The sequence below is a fragment of the Rhincodon typus genome, chromosome 12 (assembly GCF_021869965.1).
Source record: "Rhincodon typus isolate 14 chromosome 12, sRhiTyp1.1, whole genome shotgun sequence".
NCBI lineage: Eukaryota > Metazoa > Chordata > Chondrichthyes > Orectolobiformes > Rhincodontidae > Rhincodon > Rhincodon typus.
The window spans coordinates 63,144,692-63,166,555 of NC_063343.1; the positions used below are offsets into that span (position 1 = coordinate 63,144,692).

The window sequence follows — 21,864 nt, forward strand, 5'->3', positions numbered from 1 at the left end:
TTAATCCAGAGACCTAGGTAATGTTCTGGGGACGTGGGTTCAAATCCTGCCATGGCAGATGGTGAAATGTGAATTCAATAAAAAATCTGGAATTAAAATGATGATCATCTAATGGTGATCATGAAATCATTGTCCATTGTCTGAAAAAAAAAGGGTGGCACTGTGCCTCAGTGGTTAGCACTGCAGCCTCACAGCGCCAGGGACCTGAGTTTGATTCCACCTTGGGCAACTGTCTGTGTGGAGTTTGCACATTCTCCCCATGTCTGTGTAGGTTTCCTCCCACAGTCCAAAGATGTGCAGATTAGCTGGATTAGCCATAGGAAATTACACGTAGTGTTCAAGGATGTGTAGGTTAGGTGTATTAGCCATGCGAAATGCAGGGTTACGGGGATGGGTCTGGGTGGGATGATCTTCCAAGAGTTGGTGTGGACTTGTTGGGCAGAATGTCCTGCTTCCACACTGTAAGGATTCTAAGAAAATCCACCTGGTTCACTAATATCCTGTAGGGAAGGAAACCACCATCCTTACCTAGTGTGGCTTACATGTGACTCCAGATTCACAAAAATGCAGTTGACTCTCAACCCCTTTTGGGCAGTTAAGGATGGGCAATGAACATTGGTCTAGCCAACGATGCCCTCATTCTGTGAATGAATGGGAAGAAAAGAAGCCCTGTACAATGAATGCAACAGATACTTGACTGTAAAAGGCATCACATCTGTTCCCAGCTGGATTCATGGGCTAGTGATCAGTAAAAGCAATGGGTGGAACACTTGTGCCCAAACTCCTGAGTAAGCTATAGTTTCATCTCCGCTAAGATGGGAAATGAATCCAGAATGGACTTGTGTGGCTCAGTCCTACACTGTGGAAAGAGCTCAAGACACAGTTTTGACACTGAATAAATCCCATAAATGAACAAAAGAAAATCCTGCAAGTTGTGAAATGCAATGTGATTCACTTGGGGTGGTGAGGGTGGAGGATGTTAGAATCAGAATTGGTGTTTTAATGATCTCCAGGAAAGGGGAGTCTGGCTGCATAGCATGGGACTGTGGTCACATGCTTTCTGCTCTTCTCCTTGTTGCAGTTAGGGGAAGGAATTGTCAGAATTCTTTAGATTATGTGGTTAAATGTATATATTTTTTTTAAATAAAGGAGCTCTGTGGTACAACTCTTTGCCGAGTGGGATCCTTGTCTACAATGTACATTTGTAACTCAGTTTCAATGCCCCCATTTCTTTTGCAGCTCTTTGGCCAGAGGAGGAACCAGCACTAGAAGCTGCTCAATACTTCACTGAGGATCCCTTGGCTGATGTGTCTCATGGTATGTGTGCAGAGTACGTTTTTTTTATTGTACTTTTTTCTAATCCTACATTTTGTTCTCCCCTGAGGAATTAACGACAAATAAGTGGTGAGACTCTTCAGCCCATGAGGCTGTGCCTGAACTCCAGATGGGCTGTCAAATTCAGTGCCGCATCGCCACCTTTTGCCCCTACAGCTTATAAATTAGTCCTCTTCTAGAATGTGTCCGGTTGCCTTTTAAAAGTCCCTATTCACTATGTTTCCAACCTTTCTGCGGGTGTTATCCACGTTGTAGCAGCCCTGTATGTCAGGCTACATTGTGTCCAAAAGTGGAAGTATCTGTAACAGTGCAACAATGTTTGTCATGTGACTCTTTAGAAAAACACCTTCCACTAACAGACCCTTGACTTACAGATTCTGCTCAGGATTTAGTGTAATTCATTATACCTGTAATTAACAGATGGAATTATGAAAAAAGCTCCAGCATCAACTACAGATTCTGCCCTTAACTTGATAGAATCATTGCGACAGGAGGTAGACATTTATCCATCCTGTTCCACAGTTTGATCAGATTTTGACTGGTCTGTGCCCTTACTCTACTTACCCTGTTCCACTGTATATATCCTTTGTCCAGGAATAAAGCTGGCAATCTCAGTCTGAAAAGCTCCAAATGACCCTGATCGCCTGCAGCTATTTGGGGGAGAGAATTCCAGATTTCCTGTGCCTGTGATGTGAAAACGTGCTTACTGATTTCACTCTCTCATACTCCAACTCTAACGTTGAAGATTCTGTCCCTTTGTTCTGCATTCCCCCAATGGAGGAAATAGCTTTTCTCTCTGTTTACCTTGTTGGATCCCTTTATCGTTTTACTGACATTTGAGCAGATCATCCTCAACAATCTGAACTCCAAGGAAAATGAACCAAGTTTATGCAACGTCTCTTGCACAATTTACTCTTTAATGGTGAAGAAACACTTCCTACATTCTATACCAAATGGCCTTATGAGACCTTGCTTTCTCAATACCTTTTGAAGCATTAAAATGCTTTAAATTTTGTGTCAACATTCCAACTGGAGAGAGCTACTTTTGTGGGAGTTGTAGTTGAGTAACAGGGACTATAATATGAATTGAAGATATCTCAGTGTTGGGCTCCTCTAAGCAAATTTTGGTTGATATAGTTGAAGGAAATACTTGAAATCTGTAGAACAGGAACTAATTATAATTTTAATTTTTGTTTCTTTTCTTCCAAGAAAAAAGCTTTATATATAAAATCTATTCTCTTATTTGTGAGGTATTTTAGTATGTATCTGGGATTCCATCAAAAAAGTGAAAATCATAGGATCATAAAGGTCAGAAGATGGCCATTCAGTCCATCACTCAATGCTAACTCTTTGGAAGAGCTATCTAATGAGACTCTTTCCCCATCTTGCTTCGGTGCTATTCTTATTTTGCATTTGATTTTTCTAATCATTGTAGGCAAAATTGCCATTCCGATTCTGAGTGAACGTTACTCCTTTTTAAAGGGGTAATGATGATGGAACAATAACTCGATTCAGACAGTGGGAAGTGGTGACAATATATAGTTTCACATAAGAGGTATGCTCCAGCTGCACATTTTCATTAAAGGTTTGGATTCTGTAGTAGGTATAAGATTGGAGCTATTGCCGCTCTCTGCTCATCAAAGAGTAAATCCTCTGGAACCTTCCCAGTGATTGCACGTGTGCAGTTAAATGGGGTAATTGGGATGTTGCCTGCTCCTTATAACAATATTCTGCTGAGAGACTTCACAATGAAAGATATGAATGATGAGGTTGCATTTCAGGTAATCGAGATCCACTAAAATTCCAGGAAAACTTTAGCTGATCCATTCCAGTGTGAAGAAATTTTCAACGATCGAATAAGTCGTAACCATTGCTAAACATTAACTTTGCCGTTAAAATCAACTTCGAAATGCGCAGAGTCTCCTTCCTTCAGGTTTTAATTATTGTTGGAGATTGATGACAAAACAGGATTATTGGAATGTTAGGAGATGGAGAGGAGTGCAGATGCTGGAAGTCAGAGTCGATAAAATACGGAGCTGGAGGAGCGCAGCAGGTCAGACAACATCCGAGGAGCAGGAACATCAACGTTTTGGGTTGGGACCCTTCTTCAGGACTGGGGAGGGACAAGGGAGCTCAAATAAATAGAGAGAGGGGGGTGGGCTGGGGGAAGGTAGGTGGGAGGATGATAGGTGGATGCAGGTAGGGGGTTGTAGAGATTGGTCAATATGAAGGGTGGAGCAGATAGATGAGGAGCAAGACGGACAGGTTGTGTCAGGTCAAGGAGGCAGGGCTACACCTGCCCCTACACCTCCCCTCTCACCTCCGTCCAAGGCCCCAAACAATCATTCCAAATCCGACAGGGATTCACCTGTACGTCTTCTAACCTGGTCTATTGCATCGGTGCTCCCAATGTGGTCTCCTCTACATCGGAGAGACTTAAGCACAGACTCGGTGACCGATTCGCGGAGCATCTGTGCTCCAATCAACATCACCTTCCAGTTGCCAGCCATTTCAACTCCCCCTCCCACTCCCTTAGTGACATGTCCATCCTGGGCGTTCTCCACTATCACAGTGAGGTCACATGTAAACTGGAGGAACAACACCTTATGTTCCACCTCGGGAGCTTACAGCCCAATGGCCTCAACATAAAATTCACCAGCTTCGAAATCTCCCCACCCCCCCGGCCCTATCCCATGTCTAGCTCTCCCTCTCAACCCCACCTCCTTGACCTGACACAACCTGCCCATCTTCCTCCTCACCTATCTGCCCCACCCTTCCCATTGACCAATCTCTACAATGCCCTACTTACATCCACCTATCACCCTCCCACCTACCTTCTCCCAGCCCCACCTCCACCCCTCTATTTATTTCTAAGCTCCCTTGCCCCTCCCCAGTCCTGATGAAGGGTCCTGACCCGAAACGTCAACTTTCCTGCTCCTTGGATGCTGTCTGACCTGCTGTGCTTCTCCAGCTCCACATTTTATCAACTTATTGGAATGTTAACGCAGCAAGTGCACAATAGGAATGCCAGAAGAAAGGCAGGTTTGCGATATAAAAATAAGTCGAAAGGGTTGGCGCTTCAAAAGAACAATTGTCTTTCAAACTTTCCTGTTGGCTGTGCATTTGCCAATGATGTATGGGATGCAGTGGCTATTTCATGAAGAGTACTGGATAATGTTAAGACTCATGATTCTGACCTCCATTACTGGTTGGCCTAATAGCTGCCTGTCGCTTGTCTCTAAATGGCTCACCTCTAGTCTCTTTTCCTCTCTTCACAATACAGCGACATACCTTTTGTCAGACATGGATTTCCTCCTCAGCCATGGGGCATCAGGTTTGTGAACACCAGCATCCTGTGTCTTTCCTGCATTTTTATTCATTTTTGAATTTTCCAACTTTTTAAGGCAATAAGACATAGAAGTGGAAGTAGGCCATCTGCACATTGACTATTCTTCCTATGCTATCTTGTAGATCTGTATTTCATTTGCTTCACTGATCCATCTGCTGGAGTATTGAAAACTTGAATGGTTTTAATTCATGGAAAGCCTTTATTTAAGGGTTAACGCTTACATAGTGCCTTTCATATCCTTTGGTTGTGAAGCATGATGTGACATCCTATGAGTAGTTGTTCCCTGTTGTAATCTAGGCACATATGACACCGAATCATCACACAGCAAGATACCACAGAGAGAAATGAGAGTGGTTATATTTTGGTGATACGTTGGAGTCATATTAGCGCCAGGGCAAGTTCCTTCTGATTTGTAGGACAAGTATTTATCAAAATGCATCACAGTTTAAACACCTCTTTAAAACTCCTTTAAAACTCTGCGCCCTGTTTTAATTCTGGGAAGTATCTTTTGCAGCTTCTTTGAGGCTTTTATATCCCTCCTAAAGGATACTGCCCAGAATTAAACAGTATTCCACCTTAACCAATAACTTATTCTGTATTACTTGTCTCTGTCCCTGCCTTGGCCCATGTGTTGCTGAAACCCTTATCCATACCATTGTTACATTGATTATTCCAGTGGTCACCTGGCCAGCTTTGTGCCTCCATCGGCTTCAGCTCACCCTAATTGTCTGTGGCCAGTGGCTTAATTTACTTTGAGATCCAGCCACCCGTCACCACTAGTGTTTGCTCACCTTCATTTGCTTTTAATTTGGCAACGCTTTGCTTTAAATCCCACAGTCCTTGATTTAGAGTCCCTCCAGAGCCTTACCAACCCCTTTCCATCCCTAACTTCCTTCAACCTCACAACAATCCAGATAAGCACGCTTCACCTTTGACTGTGTCTTCAGATACCTAGGTCCTAAGCCATGGAATTGTTCCCTCCCTATCTCCTTGAGGGTGGTGAATCTGTGGAATTTTTGACTTCAGAGTGCAACAGAGGATCAGTTGTTAAGTATATTCAAGGCTGAGATACAGATTTTTAATCCATAAGAGAGTTGAGGGTTAGAGAGAAAAGGTGGGGAAGTGAAGTTCAGAATTATCAGATCAGCCATGACCCCATTAAATAGCAGAACAGACTTGATGGGCAAAATAACCTACTTCTGCTCTTACATTTAATTATCTTTTGGTCTAATTCCCATTATCACTCCTATGTCTTATGGTTGAAACCTCTGCCTTTTTATACCCCCTTTTTAAGTTCATTTGGTTGGTTGTTCTGACATCTCTTGCTATGGCTTGTCCTTTCTTATTGGCTGGCACCCCCTGTGAAGCACTTGGGGTATTTCACTACATTAAAAGCACTATGTAGAGGCAGGTTGTATATGGATGGAGACTGCCCCTGTTGGATCAGCCCCCTCCCCACCCTTTGCATGGAGAGTCAGTGCACAGTGGGTGGTGAAGGAGAAAATGTCATGTTCACTCACTGGTGGGTCTGGGACACTGAAGCGTCTCCAGGGGTTGAGGGCTTGTGGGTTACCTAAATCAATATCTGTCACAGGGCCCTGACCTTTACTTCTTGGCTCCCAAACCAATTTCATTTGAAACCCTCTATAAACTGATCTCAAGCAGTGATGCAAAATAGGCAATGACTTCGGGGAGCAGAGAGGCTGGCTACTAAATCGCAGCTGTCAACATCCATTCCAGTTGAATTTGCACCCCACTGTTTTGGGCAATGTGTATTTAATGGCACATTTGAAACTGACAGTATTTGTCTTTGGAGTATTTAGATTTTTATTTCACTAAACCACAGTGAGACAGTGTAGAAAGAGGTCATTCAGTTCATCCTGCCTGTGCCATCTCTTTGAAAGACCTATCCACCTGATACCACTCCACTGCTCTTTCCTCGTAGCTTTGCAAATTTTTGCTTTTCAAATATATGTTCAATTCCTTATTGAAAGTTAACATTGAATCTGGTTCCACTGCACTTGCAGCCAGTGCATTTTCCATCGTAGCAGCACTCCTGTGTAAAATAAAATTTCTCTCTTCTTCTCTCTTCTGCCCCAACCCCTCAATTCCTTTGTCGCTTTCTGAAATCTGTGCCCGTTGTCACCAATCGACCTGCTACTCAAAAACAGTGTCTCCCTATCTAGCTTTTCACAACCCTGCAAGGCTTTGAAAACTCTGTCAAATTTCTCTTCCTGAAGGAGAACAATCTGAGCTTATCCAGTCTGCCCACATAATGGAGACATACAGTATGAAAACAGACTCTTTGGTCCAACTAGTCCATTCCAACCATGTTCCCAAACTAAACTAGCTCCACTTGCTTGTGTTGGCCCATATGCCCCCAGACCTTTCCCATTCATGTACCTATCTAAATGACTTTTACATGTTGTAACTGTACCTGCATCCACCACTTCCTCTGGCAGCTCATTCTACACAAATACCATTCTCTGTGTAAAAAAAAAAAAAGTTGCCCCTTCATATCCTTTTCAAATCTTCTTCCTCTCGTCTTACACCTATGCCCTCTAGTTTTGAACTCCCCTCCACCTTAAGGGAAAGACCCTTGCTATTCACCTTATTCATGCCCCTCATTTTATGCTCCTTAACCTCCTACGTACCAGTGAATGGGAGCTCCTTGCTTGTGGGACTATTCTAGTAATCCCCCTCTGCAGCCTCTCCAAGGCTTTGACATCCAGCCTAAAGAGTAGCACCCAGAATTGGCCACAGTATTTTATTTGAGGCCTCAGCGGTGATCTTATTTTTTGTTTCTAATATCATTTCTTCTAGATGCGGCCACAGGAGTGGAGGTGACTGGACAACAGGTGCCAGACAGGGCTGGAAATGGGAACGTAAAACAAAAGAAAGGTAACACAGGAATGGACTTGCATTTACCTGGCACCTTGGCTACAATGACAAGACATCTGCTAGCCACTTTACAACCTGAAAATTGTTTTTTGCAAAGGTAGAAATGAGGAACATTTGGTCCTTTTGAGCCTGTTCTGCCATTTGACATGATCATGGTTGATCTCCTACTTAGTACCTCTTCCTGCTTTCTCCCTTTACCCTTCAATCCCTTTAGTCCCAAGAACTATATCTGTCCTCCTTGAAAATCTTCAATATTTTGGCCTCAATTGCTTTCTGTGGTGGAGAATTTCGCTGGCTCACCGCTCTCTAGTTGAAGACATTTCTCATCAACTCAGTCCTACCCCATGTGATCCCTGTTTTTGGCCTTCCCAGTCCTTGGGTACAGCCTTCCTTTTGCTTATCCTGTCTAGTCCTGTTAGAATTGTGTAGGTTTCCATGTGCACACTCATACACACAAATTCTTCTAAACGCCAGTGAAAGAATAAAGGACTTAACCAGAGTCAAGACATTTACACATCATCCACACCAAATGCACGAAGTTAACAAGTGTTCTATTTCCATTGAGTCCTATTGCCATTGGAGATGTTCAGAATAAGTTCTAATCAGACCTGGCCAATATGATATAATCCATCTCAATGCTGAGCAATTGGAATTGATTGAGCCTGAAAGCAAGATAGCAAAGAAGATTTTGTTTCGTAGTCTTCTAATCTTTCAGTCACCTGTACAGGAGGGTTAAAAACATCAAAATCTTACAAGAGTCATCCAAGGATATGTTAGAGGAGATGACCAAAAGCTTGGTCATAGAGGTAGGTTTTAAAGAGGAGAGTGAGGTAGAGAGGAGAGTTGTGACTGGGGATTTCCAGACCATGGGACTCCGGTAGGTGAAGCCATGATAGCCATTTGTAGAGCAATATAATCAGTGGAAATGGGAGGGGTTGGCCAATCAAACTTGCCCTGCTGTTCAGCTAAATGGCTGATCTCCTGTCTCAGTGCCATTTTTCAACCCTATCCCCATATCCTGTGATCTCTTTAATCTCAAGAAATATGTTGATCTTTGCCTCAAGTAAACTCAATGACTGAGCCTCCACAGCTCTCTGGGGTGGAGAATTCAGAGATTCACCATCCTCTGTGCAGTGATCAGATCTCATTAACTATGAGATTCTTGATTTTGAGGTTGTTAACCTGGGCCAATCAGAGAGCCCTGGCTGACAGATAGAAACAGGAGATTCAGAGAATCTCTTCATTCTGAGCTGGCTGGTCAGAGCCTATACACTGTGCGTGTGTAAATAAAGGGTGACATGGTGACGGGATACCTGCCTCCTTGGAGTTCCTTCACTCTGAATGAAGAAATTCATCTTGGTCTTTATTTTTAGAATTTTGTACATTTCAATGAGATCAACACACTTTCTTCTAAACAGGAGAGAATGTAGGCCTTGATCTCTCCTCCTACATTCTATTTTCTGTCTAACCTTTCCACCTCTGAGGAGTAGGCGTGGCAGCAACTTCTGAGACCAAACGTTGATGCACCCAGAATGTACTGACCCTCCGAGTGGCTCCACTGCTCTGCAGCTTAGTAGGAATATAGGATAATTCCATCATTCCAAGAATCAGTCTAGTGAATTGGTTGTGCTGTGAAGAGGCCAGCATTAGGTGAACACCGATTTGACGGTTTCAGACTGTAGGAGCTTTCAAGAGATTTGGAAAGAGGGGATACCATGGAGGGAGTGAATTATGACAAGTAGAATTGTAAAATTAGAGTGTTACTGGGGAGTCACTGACAGTAAAACCAAGGATATTGACAGGCACTTTTGTGCTATTGTCCATTTTTCTATCTCTTAGCCTCTTCTGTGTTGCTAATGGTTGATTGATTGTGAATGGTTGAGTCAAGTTGGGATTGGCACACAAAGGGCTAACACTGGAAGAGTTTGGAACAATAGCTGGGAGACAGGTGATTGGTTAGTTGGATTCTGCACAGTTTGAGATTTTGTCTCGATTAACATTTGGTGAGTGTATAATGTACCAGATTCAACATCAATTGATACACTTGTTGATTAACTTTACTTACATATGTTCCCAGGCTATTTAAATATGTGTGTTCTTTTTAAATAATTGACCTACATTTCTGTAGCGCCTTGCACATCCTGAAAATATCCCATTGTGCTTTGTAGCCAATTAAGTACTTAGAACTGTGCAGAGCACAGCTCACTTATGACGAAGTCTGCATTGGTCGGCATGATATAAGCTAAGTAAAGAAATTAAATCAATGATTCCCCTAAAATGTCATCTGTTATGAAATGGTGCTCCATCCAGTCTTGGGTTTAAGAAAGAAATGTAGCCAGGTGGGAAGTTTCCTTCCTCAGAACTAAAAATACCAGTCTTCAGCCAATTTGATTCACTCTATATGATATTAAGAAATGGCTGGAGGCACTGGATACTGCACAGGCTGTAGGACCTGCACATCTGCTAATGTGGTATACTGCATCCGCTGTACCCGTTGTGGCCTCCTCTACATCAGGGAAACCAAGCGGAGGCTTGGGGACCGCTTTGCAGAACACCTACGCTCGGTTCGCAATAAACAACTGCACCTCCCAGTTGCGAACCATTTCAACTCCCCCTCCCATTCCTCAGACGACGTGTCCATCCTGGGCCTCCTGCAGTGCCACAACGATGCCACCCAAAGGTTGCAGGAACAGCAGCTCATTCCGCTTGGGAACCCTGCAGCCCAATGGTATCAATGTGGATTTCACAAGCTTCAAAATCTCCCCTCCCTCTACCGCATCCCAAAACCAGCCCAGCTCGTCCCCGCCTCCCTAACCTGTTCTTCCTCCCACCTCAAGCCGCATCCCCATTTCCTACCTACTAACCTCATCCCGCCCCCTTGACCTGTCCGTCCTCCCTGGACTGACCTATCTCCTCCCTACCTACCCACCTACACTCACCTTTACTGGCTCCATTCCCGCCTCTTTGACCTATCTGTTTCCTCTCCTCTCCTCTATCCATCCTCTATCCGCCTCCCCCTCTCTCCCTATTTATTTCAGAACCCCCTTCCCCTCCCCGATTTCTGATGAAGGGTCTAGGCCCGAAACGTCAGCCTTCCTGCTCCTAAGATGCTGCTTGGCCTGCTGTGTTCATCCAGCTCTACACCTTGTTATCTCAGATTCTCCAGCATCTGTAGTTCCTACTATCTCTGATACAATAGTACTGACGACCTGTGTTCCAGCATCTGTAGTTTAGATTCCACCTGAGCCACCTGGCTTCTGACCTCATTCCCACCTCAGATCAAACATGAACAAGACAGTTTGAATTGCAGAGTTGAAGTGAGGGTGATTACACTTGACATCAATTCTGCATTTGATCGGGTATATCATCAAGGGGCTCTAGCAAAACTGGAGACATTGGGAATTGGGCACACTTTTCTGCTGGTTGGAGTCGGCATATGTTTTATTTACTCATGGGATGTGCTGGCCAGCATTTAATGCCCATCCCTAGTTGCCCTTGAGAAGGTGGTCATGAGCTGCCTTCTTGAACCACTGTAGTCCACGTACTGTAGATTTTCCTACAATTGCCCTGGTATATAGGAAGATGGTTGTGGTTGTTGGAGGTTAGTCATCTCAGCTCCTGGACATCTTTGCGGGAGTTCCTCGTGGTAGTGTCCTAGCCCTAACCATCTTTCAGCTGCTTCATCAGTAACCTTCTCTTTATCATAAGATTAGAAGTGGGAATGGTCACTGATGACTGCACAATGTTCAGCTCTATTCCTGATTCCTCAGACACTGTTCCATGTCCAAATGCAGCAAGACCTGAACAATATCTGGGTTTGGGCTGAAAAGTGGCAAGTAATATTTGTGCCACTTAAATGCCAGGCAGTGGCCACTTTCAAAAAGAGAGAATCATTCAATGTCATCAGCATCACTGATTCACCCACTATAAACATCCCTGCGTTACCATTGAGTAGAAACTGAACTGGACTAGTCATACAAATAATGTGGCTATAAGAGCAGGTCAGAAGCTAGGAATCTTGCAGCAAGTAACTCACTTACTGACTCTCAGAAGCCTGTCCACCATCTAAAAGGCACATGTCAGGAGTGTGATGGACTATTCCTAATCTGCCTGGATGAATGCAGCTCCAACAGTTTTGGCAGATTGATTCCTGAGATGGCAGAACTGGTGCACCAAGAGAGATTGGATCAGTTTGGACTATATTCACTGAGCTTAGAAGAATTGGAGGGGCGGGGAACTCTTAGAAACCTATAAAGTTCTAATAGGGCTAGACAAGGTAAATGCGGGAAGGATGTTCCATAACCAGGGTCATAATCTAGGGATACCGCATGTGCCATTTAGGGACTGAGAAAGAAGTTTATAAAATCATGACGGGCATAGATAAGGTGAACAGCAAAGGTCTTTTCTCTAGAGTGGGTGAGTTCAAAACTGAAGGGCGTATTTTTAAGGTGAGAGGAGAAAGATTTAAAAGGGACCTGAGGGGCAACTTTTTCACACAGGGTGGTCTGTATGTGGAATGAACAGCCAGAAGAAGTAGTAGATGCAAGTACAGTTACAACATTTAAAAGACTTTTGGACAGATACATGAATAGGAAAGGTTTAGAGGGATATGGGCCAAATGCTGGCAAATGGGACTAGTTTAGTTTGGAAAACTTAGTTGGCATGGACAAGTTGGACCAAAGGGTATATTTTCTTGCTATATGACTCGATGACTCCATAACAGTCAAGAAGCTTGACACCGTCCAGGACGAAGCTGCCGCTTCGTTGGTGTCTCATCTGCAAATATTCAGTTCCCCCCACCACTGATGCTCAGTAGCAGTAGTACATACTATCTATATGATCCATTGCAGATATTCACCAAGTCTCCTTAGGGAGTGCTTTCCAAACCACAACCACTACCTTCGAGAAGGACAACAACAGCAAACAAATAGGAATGCCACCACTTGCAAGTTCCCCGCCGAGCCACTCACTATCCTGACTTGGAAACGTCACTGTTTTTTCACTGTCACTGGGTCAAAATCCTGCACATCCGTCCCTAATACCATTGTGGGCCTACATCACATGGACTGAAACAACTCCTTGATGGCAACATGGGATGCTCAGCCCAGATTCCAGTGAATTTGTTTTTTAAAGCATTAGCCGCTTTGTGGGTAATGCAGAGAATCTGTTTTATTCGGGCAAATGTTTGTTGTGATCACAGCCTCTAAGTAACAGACTGAGACTAATTCCTTGCCCTGTAGACTGTTGGGTTTGACCTTCACTTATTGAAGTTGTGTCAAAGTCTGTTCTCTCTAAAACCAATTTTATCTCGATGTAGATGAGAAGACTGGTTCACAAGATTACAGATATCACCTGAGGCTATGGGCTCGTGAGAAAGAAAACCCAAAGGACAACATTAAAGAGTTGACTAAAATGAACCAGGTACAAGGTCTGATGATGTGGTTAAAGGAAGGAGCTGGGTTTCTTTAGTGCTCCAATAGCAATATTGATGCAGCCATTAATCATTGTTAAAGATCAGTCATTGAGAGACCAAATTTCTCTCAACCATTATTCTACAAATAACAATTCAAAGGAGACACTATTGGACCTAGTTCTTGGGAATAAAGTGGGATAATTGGATATTAGGATACAAGTGATCATTGTATCATAAGTTTATGTTGGCTATGGATAAGTTGGCAGGGTGCCAGGACTGAATGAGATGGGGGAATGCTGAAGGGAATGAGTGTGGAAATTGTACAGGCTTTGGCCACAATTTTCCAATCTTCTTTTGACCGGCGAGCACTTGAGCAATGCCCTTGTTCAAAAACAAGGTATAAAGGTAAGCCCAGCAACTATAGGGCAGTTGCTTAAACCTCTGGGATGGGGAAACTTTTAGAATAAAAGTATGGGCTAACGTGAATAGCCAGTTGGGCATACATCAGTGATTTAAAGAAAGCTAGTGTGGATTTGTAACAAGCAAATCTTGTTTAACAAACTTGCTTGGGTTTTTCGATCAGCTAACTTCAGAGCGAGTTGATGAGAGTAATGCAGTTGATGTGTACATGAACTTTCAAAAAGCATTTGATACAGTGCCACACAACAGACTTGTTAGAAAAGTTAGAGCTCAGTGGATGCTAACAATGTTGCTATGAAATTGGACTGGGTGAAAGTTCTCCAGGGATCGGTGTTAGGATCCCTGTCATTCCTGCTAGGTGTTAGTGACTTTGATATATGAAGAACATAGACATGTAAAGTAAAGGAGCAGAGGGATCTGGGTGTATATGTGCATAAATTATTGCAGGTGGCAGGACAGGTTGAGAGCACAATTCATCAATTATGTGGCTTTACTGATGAGTTGCAATGAGTACAAAAGCAAGCAAGTTGTATTAATCCTGTGTAAAATGCTGGTCCGGCCTCACTTGGAGTACTGTGTCTAGTTCTGGGTACTGGACTTTGGGAAGGATATGCAAACGTTAGTGAGAGTGCAGAAAATATTTAAGAAAATGGTTCCAGGAATGAGGAACTTCAGTTACATATACTTGGAGAAGAGGACGTTGAAATGAGATCTAACAAAGAGATTCAAAATCATGGGGGATCTGGACAGAGTTGATGTGGAGAAACTTGGATGGATTGAGAACTGGAGGGCACACATCTAAGGCACCTTTTTTCACGCATCAAATGGTTAGGATCTGCAGAGTAAAGTCTGAGAGGTGATAGAGGCAGGTTTGATGAAGACATTCAAAAGTAAATTGAATCTTTATCTAAAAAGGAAAAATTCTAGGACATGGAACGGTTAGTGGGTTGGCAATAGATGAACTGCTTCTTCAGAGGCCCACACAGTCACAATGGTCTGAATGGTCTGTTTTTATATGGTCCCCATTCTGATATTATTCTATTTATACAGAACTTTTAAAGCTATCAAGAAGTCTCTCTAACTTCAATTCATAGCCGTGTAATACAACAAAATTTGGCTCAAAATCATCTGAGATATTGTTTAAAAAGTCCAAGGGGATTGAATGATCTCCTTGTTCTTTGATGTAAAAGGCTCAAGATACTGAATGGCTGCCTCCTGCTCTTAATATTGTTCTCTGTAACTTGAGAGCTTTCCTTTTTTTCACACCTTTTCTTTCACTCTGTTTACTTCCTCTGCTGCAGGAACAGTTTATAGAGATGTGCAAAACCTTATACAACATGTTCAGTGAGGACCCAGCTGAGGGAGAGCTCTACCACGCCATAGCAACCGTTGCTACGCTGCTGCTCCAGATCGGAGAAGTCGGCAAACAGTTCTCCAGCCCGGCGTCTAGGAGGGCAAACGACATGGGGGATCACAAGGGCTTGGGCATCCAGAGTAAGGACGGGGTCTCCACTCCAGAAGAGGCAAAGGCTGAAGTGGCTCAGACCAACGTCAAAGCAGACTATGAATCAGGTGTATTAAGTGACACATTGAAGACCCAGATGGAACGCATGAAGCTGGCCGAGTGCGTGGCCACAAGGAGGGAGACCTCGACAGTGCAGTCGTTAACTGATGAGGAGGTGAGGGATGACACTTCAATGTCCTCATACTCTATGGTGAGCTCTGGCTCCCTCCTGTGTGAAGACATCTCGGAGGACACAGTCCTGGTTGGCTGTGAGCAAGCAGCAGCGGCCCAGGGGCGGCCCAGTGCCATTGACATGGATTGGTCCATCTCTTTCGAGCAGATTCTGGCCTCGGTGCTGACCGAACCAGCTCTTGTTGGGTTCTTCGAGAAGCGGGTGGACGTGGGTCCCAAGATTGCAAAGTGCAAGAGTCAAAGGGCAATGGAGCGGCAGGTCAGCTCATCCAGTGACCAGGAACTATCGCCGATGTCCAGCTGACTCAAAACTGCCCCCAACCCGTGTCCTGACGCTGAGAGGAACTTAGTGTTGGTATCGCTGTCCTACCTGGACCATGTTTTATCAACCGGTGTAACTACCACATGCTAGAAGTTTGTATTCTGTCAAGGGAGAGATTTCAGGGCTGTGATCTTGATTAGCTTCCAGTGGCCTGTAGGCAAATCCCTCCCTCTCCAAGTCAGAGTCAAAGTCCTTCTCAAGCCAGAGAATCAGCCACTGATGAAACTTATGGATTGAGCTGATTTCTGTCTCTAGTGCGGCCCTATTTTCACCTACCTTAGAGCAAATATCCTAAAACACACCTTAAACCCAGACTAGAGGCAAAGGCAAGTCACTGACATAGGCTCAGTGCTCAGCTTCCCATTCTTTTTAAAGACAAAGTATTGTATCTATAAACAACAGGAACTGAATATAAAATCAAAAGAGAATCAGTTTTATTACTAAGGTTATATTATTTGCCCAGGTATAGCCACGCTGAAAGATAGCTTGCTACTAACAGCTTGTAGAGCAGACTTTTAGTTGTAAAAGTTATTTGTGCCTAACGCTGTTGCTGTTTTGAAAGCACCTCTTAAGTGACAAAAACTAATAAGTTGCCTTCCGGTAGTCAGGGTATACATTTGTGCACGTGCGCATTCATTTCATGAACAGAGTGAATTATTCCAGATGAACCTGGGATGGAAACAAGAGGGAAGGTTGAATGATCTGAGTTTTTAACACTGAACAAAGCTGTGAAGAAGTAACCAGAGCAGTATTTTGGAAGGGGTGGTGTGGGTGGGGACACCGTATTTGAGCCCTAACCTTTCAGTATTTACAGGTTGGGAGTCCAGCATTAATTAAATAAAGCCAGATTTAAGATCTCCCAGCACTTTCCGTTCAAACACTATGGATCAGAAAGGGTGGAACTTAAAATCAAAACCAAAATCATTTCAAGGTGAATATTTGTTAATTTTGACCCTATAGATTTTTATTGTAATTAATTGTGGGTCAGAGAGGGGTTAGCACAAGCTGAGAGTCTCTGGCAGTTCATGGGTAAGTAATATTTTGCTTTTATTAGGTTTACTCTATTTGGGACAGTCTAGAATTTGATTGAGAAATATAAGATTTGGAATCCAAATCTGGTGAAATGACCATTGACTGTTGAAGATTAAAGGAAAAGATGTTTACTAGAGTTCATCCAGTTAAACTTTAAACATGCTGTTTGAGAATAAGCAGGTATGGTACTCGCCTAGGGTGCTGGGGACAGCAGGAATTGTGGAACATTAGGGCCATGCCCGAGCTGAAGACACTGAGGCAAATTTTATCCCTGGAGTATGTTTCTCTTGCTTTTCTATACATTGTTATTCAGTAACTTGTAGGCTCCACCCTGCTTGCTGTATTAACTGTACTTGAAGCTTCTGCCTGCCAGGAGTTCATGGGTTTCTACTAACAATGACCTATGAAGGATACTTGGCTCCATCATGCCTGTACTGACTGTCTTCTCGAAAGTTTATCAAGAACTAATGATTCATTTTAATCTCTGAATATATTCAGAAATGTATATTTGGGACCGGGTCTGTTTTGGATGACTTTCCTGAACAGTGCCCTGTTCTCTAATTAAACTTCCTTTCTTTCTTAGTGCCATTTCTGCCCTTGATAGTTAATTCACTAATGGGTGGCAGCTGTCAGTAACGCTACAGTTCTAACACACTGTCTCTTATGGGAGTATAAGGGGATGGATATAAAACTGAAAGTGCTTCCTGTTTTCATTTCACTTCCTATGAAAACAGAATTGTAGCAGTATCTGAGCGCACAAAATGCTGAAAATGCATGTGATCATCCTTCATCATCTGTGAAGACAGGTTTTTTTTTGAAAAGTATTTTAAAAGGGTAGTCACTTTAACATAATGAAGACTTGTAGATTCAGTTCTGATAAATTGCATAGGCTGCCCACTTTTCACTTTCTTTTTCTCATCCCCAAATTGTGTAGCTTGGGAGGTTTGTTTCAGTGGTTGAAACTCCTTTGCTATTTCTGATTGTATGCTTGTGTCAACAGTATTTGTTTTGGCATTTCCATTTCCTCGTCCTTCACTCACTGAGCATCTGTGCTTGCCTTTCAGTATACAATATCCTTTTATTTGTCACGTGTGCCCCATTGTAGCAGTACAGTGAAAAACTTTTGCAAAATGGATTAGTCCTGTGACTCCCTTGCAATCAAAATAGCAGTAGAGAGAAGGTTTTTTTTATTTTCAAATACTTCTTTGCACTTTAATATAAACACTAGGATTATGTCGATATTTTTAAATGCTTATGTTGTAAAGAACACCTCTTTTGATTGTATTTTACTACGTATCCCACTGGGTGCAATAAAATATACAAATAAGAATTTCAAGAGTGTGGGGGGAGAAAAAGTTCACGACAACATGTTTTATTTTGGTTTTTGCAATTTGTGGATTCCAAACACATAAGTATGATTTTTACTCAAATAGTCGCTTTAATGTAATAAAACAAAGAACTGCAGATGCTGAAGATCTGAAACAAACAAAAACAGAAATTGCTGGAGAAGCTCAGCAGAAGGGTCACAAGACTGTGAACATTAACTCTGTTTTCTCTTCACAGACGCTGCCAGACCTGTTGAGTGTCTCCAGCAATTTCTAGTTACTTTAATACTTTGCTAGAATGGAGGAAAATTAAAATAATTTGTGTTGTAATAAGAGCAGTTTATAAATTTCTCTCTTTTTTTTGTCCAGCCCTTGATTTGTTGCTTAAACAGCTGGATTTACAATCTCATTGTTTGAGAGAAGAGGTGATAGAAGAGGGGATTAATAGATATGAGTATTAGGGCTAAAGCTGTGTATCTTCATCTCAAACCTTGATGTTATTGATGTCCAGACTGGGATTGGGGGGGTGCTTACCAACTCTGATTTGATGTATTGCTGGAGGTTTTAATCATGTGACCTGTACCTGTCCAGACCTCCCTCCCCACTGTCCCAGCATTAACTGTTCAACCTTGTGGCGTCTCACGTCCAATCAGAGGGAACAGACTCTGTCATCCAACTGTCAGTCAGATGGCTTTTTAATTGCTAATGTTGCTTGAAGACAATTGGATTATTTTGTTTAAGGCAACCCCCCTGATCTAGAAGATTAGTCTTCCAATCTTGGTGACTCCAGTTCAAGGCTGGAGGGCTGGTTCCTTACTCCGACATGATTTCCTTTATTTGTGCCATAATCCAACGTGAACACTTCTAGATTATTATATATTTACGTAAACTTTTTTTTAATAAAAGCAAAGTTGCAATGCATGTTTTATCAATTTGTTTACACCTGCATTGGGACCTTGTTCATTTTCTTCTCATTTCCAAACCAGCTCCATTCTGCATGAAAATTTTTGTGATAAATAAAAGCAAAGTTTTGCAAATACTGAAAATCCGAAATAAAGAAGAAACTAACAGAAATGTTCAAGTTCTACGGAGAAAGAAATGAAAATTAATGTTCAAATCAAATTTAACTCTTCAGAACAGTCGGGATAAAATGGCATTTGTGACTCAAGATTCATTTTCAAAATAAAACTTTGCTTTAGTAATTTCTGAAAAAGCAGGTTGACAAAATTGATTCCTTATGGTACCAACTGACTCATTGGAACTGATTTTATTTCTTTGGATGTGAAAAGGAGGCAGGGTCAATTTACAACATTAAAGGCAAAGTACTGCAGATAAAGGAGATCTGCAGTAAAGGCTGAAATTGCTGGTGAAACTCAACACATCTGGCAGTGTCTATGGAGGGGGAAACAAAGTTAACATTTTGAATCCAAATGACTTCTTCAGAACTCTCTCTCTGTCTTTCCCCCACCCTCGCTCCCTCCACAGATGCTGTCTGATCTGCTGAGATCCTCCAGTACTTCGATTTTATTCCATTTGCATTCATGTATGTCATGTTTTATTGCTGATTTTGTATGGCACTTAAGAACAAAAGTTCACTTTCCAGAAATGCTCAGAGGAGAATCTATTTGCAAGTGGTGTTTTATGCAAGGGGTTAACACCAGTTCAGTAATGAAATAAAGACACTGGAAATTTCATTTTGCTTTTACTTATCTACACCTTTGGAATTCTACATACTGTCTATATGCTGTTAATAAGTGTACCTTAATTATTATTCGCTGAGTAGTCTTAATTGCATTCTTGGCTGTCAATTAATTTATTTTGAATAAAAGGCAGATGTAATTAGGAGTTTTTTGTTATTACTGTACTGGCCTTGTTGGTATTGGTCTGGTTACTGGATCAGGATCGAATTAAAGTCAAAATTTATCACTTTAACTTAGTGCCTCCTTTTTGTTTACTTTAACCTGCTTCTGATGTGCACCAGACATTTATACTTTCATGGCAAGAGATAGAACGGTATTGAGGGTCAAAAATAAATAGCATTTCTACACTGCCTTTCACAGGACATTCCAGAACAATTTACAACCAATTAAGTATTTTTGAAGTACAATCACTCTCGTCATTGAAGCCAGTTTTCACAAGATGAGAATTACCAAATAATCTGTAAGATTTTTTGCAGTTGAATGAGGGGTGTAGTTCTGGAACATTGGGGAGAAGTTGTCTTTTCATAAATCATGCTGTGAAGTCTTTTACATTCACTTGAGAAGGTCTCATCTGAAGGATAGTGCCTCCGTGCTCACTCAATGTTGCATTGGAGTGCTGGACCGCATTTTGTGCTCCAGTGTCTGATGTCATACTTAATATCTGTGAAGTGTCTTGGGAACATTACTTATCTTAAAGGTACTATATAAATTGTTGTTCAGATCTTGCTCTAACAACAACTTGTACAGCATAACAAAATATCCCAAGGTACTTCATGAGGCCATTATAAGATAAAATGTGACACCAAGTCACGAGGAAATATTCATGAAAATGACTGAAAGCTTATTTAAAGGTTAAATTGTAGAAGTAGGAGCAAATTACTGCAGATGCTGGAATCTGTACTGAAAACAAAAAAATGTTGGAAATCACAGTGGGTCAGGCTGCATCCATGGTTTTAGGAGTGCCTTAAATGAGGAAAAACTAGATGAAGAGTAGGTGTTCCAGAGTTTGAAGGCACAGCAACTAATGGTGGAGCAATTAAAAATCAGGGATGCTGAAGTGGTTAGAATTAGAAGAGTTGCAGATAGTTGGAGGGTTGTGGGGTTGGAGAAGATTTAGATGGGGCGTAGAGATTTGAAAATAAGGAAGAAAATTTTCAAATCCAAAGCATTTTGAACAGGACTTCGTGTGAGTCTGTGAGCAAAAAATTACAGGTAAATGGAATTTGTTGTACATTACAATAGCAGAATTTTGTATGACCTCAAATTTATCAAATGTAGATGGCAAGTTGTACTGGGATATCGTCAAGTTTTGGAGTAACAAAGTCATGGATGTGAAGGAAACTGAAAGAACTGTAAATCAGAAACAAAAACACAAATTGCTGGAAAAGCTCAACAGGCCTGGTAGCATCTGTGGAGAGAAAGCAGAGTTAATGTTTCTGGTCGAGTGACCGAAAGTGCTATCTCTGATTCAATTTTAACCCCACTGCGAAGCCTCTTCTAAGGATGCCTAACCTGAAGAAGTTACCCTCTTCCCTCCGGAAGCATCTGCAATTCTGAGGAAGGGTCACTTGACCCAAAACGTTAACTTTGCTTTCTCTCCACAGATGCTGCCAGATCAGCTGAGCTTTCAAGAACATAAGAACTAGGAGCAGGAGTAGATCGTCCGGCCCTTCGAGCCTGCTCTGCCATTCAATAAGATCATGGCTGATCCTTTCGTGGACTCAGATCCACTTACCCGCGTTCTCACCGTATCCCTTAATTCCTTTATTGTTCAAAAAAATCTACCTTTTTTTTAAAAACATTTACTGAAGTAGCGTCAACTACTTCACTGGGCAAGGAATTCCATAGATTAACAACCCTCTGGGTAAAGAAATTCCTTCTCAGTTCAGTCCTAAATCTGCTCCCTCTAATCTTGAGGCTATGCCGTCTTGTCCTAGCTTCACCTGCCAGTGGAAACATCCTCTCTACTTCTATCTTATCTATTCCCTTCGTAATTTTATATGTTTCTATAAGATTCCCCCTCAACCTTCTGAATTCCAATGAATATAATCCCAATCTACTCAGTCCCTCTTCATAAGCCAACCCCCTCAACTCCGGAATCAACCTAGTGAACCTCCATTGCACCCCCTCCAGTGCCAGTACATCCTTTCTCGAGTAAGGAGACCAAAACTGCACACAGTACTCCAGGTGTGGCCTCACCAGCACCTTGTACAGCTGCAACATAACCTCTCTGCTTTTTATTTCAATCCCTTTAGCAATGAAGGACAAAATTCCATTTGCCTTCCTAATTACTTGTTGTACCTTGCAGACCTACCTTCTGTGATTCATGCACAAGGACACCCAGGTCCCTCTGCATAGCAGCATGCTGCAA

The 21,864-nt window shown here is 42.3% G+C and overlaps 1 protein-coding gene across 1 annotated transcript in view; it reads left to right on the forward strand.

The window, feature by feature from the left end:
• The window catches only part of LOC109927681 (TBC1 domain family member 9B), a 51,816-nt gene extending 32,091 nt beyond the window's left edge, over positions 1–19,725 (forward strand). Inside the window, exons 15-19 of the mRNA XM_048603484.1 lie at positions 1,240–1,317; positions 4,619–4,669; positions 7,508–7,585; positions 12,903–13,006; positions 14,720–19,725. Coding sequence (XP_048459441.1) covers positions 1,240–1,317; positions 4,619–4,669; positions 7,508–7,585; positions 12,903–13,006; positions 14,720–15,418 — 1,010 coding nt within the window. The 3' untranslated portion in view covers positions 15,419–19,725. The remainder of the gene's footprint in view (positions 1–1,239; positions 1,318–4,618; positions 4,670–7,507; positions 7,586–12,902; positions 13,007–14,719) is intronic.
• The last annotated feature ends 2,139 nt before the right edge of the window (positions 19,726–21,864 follow it).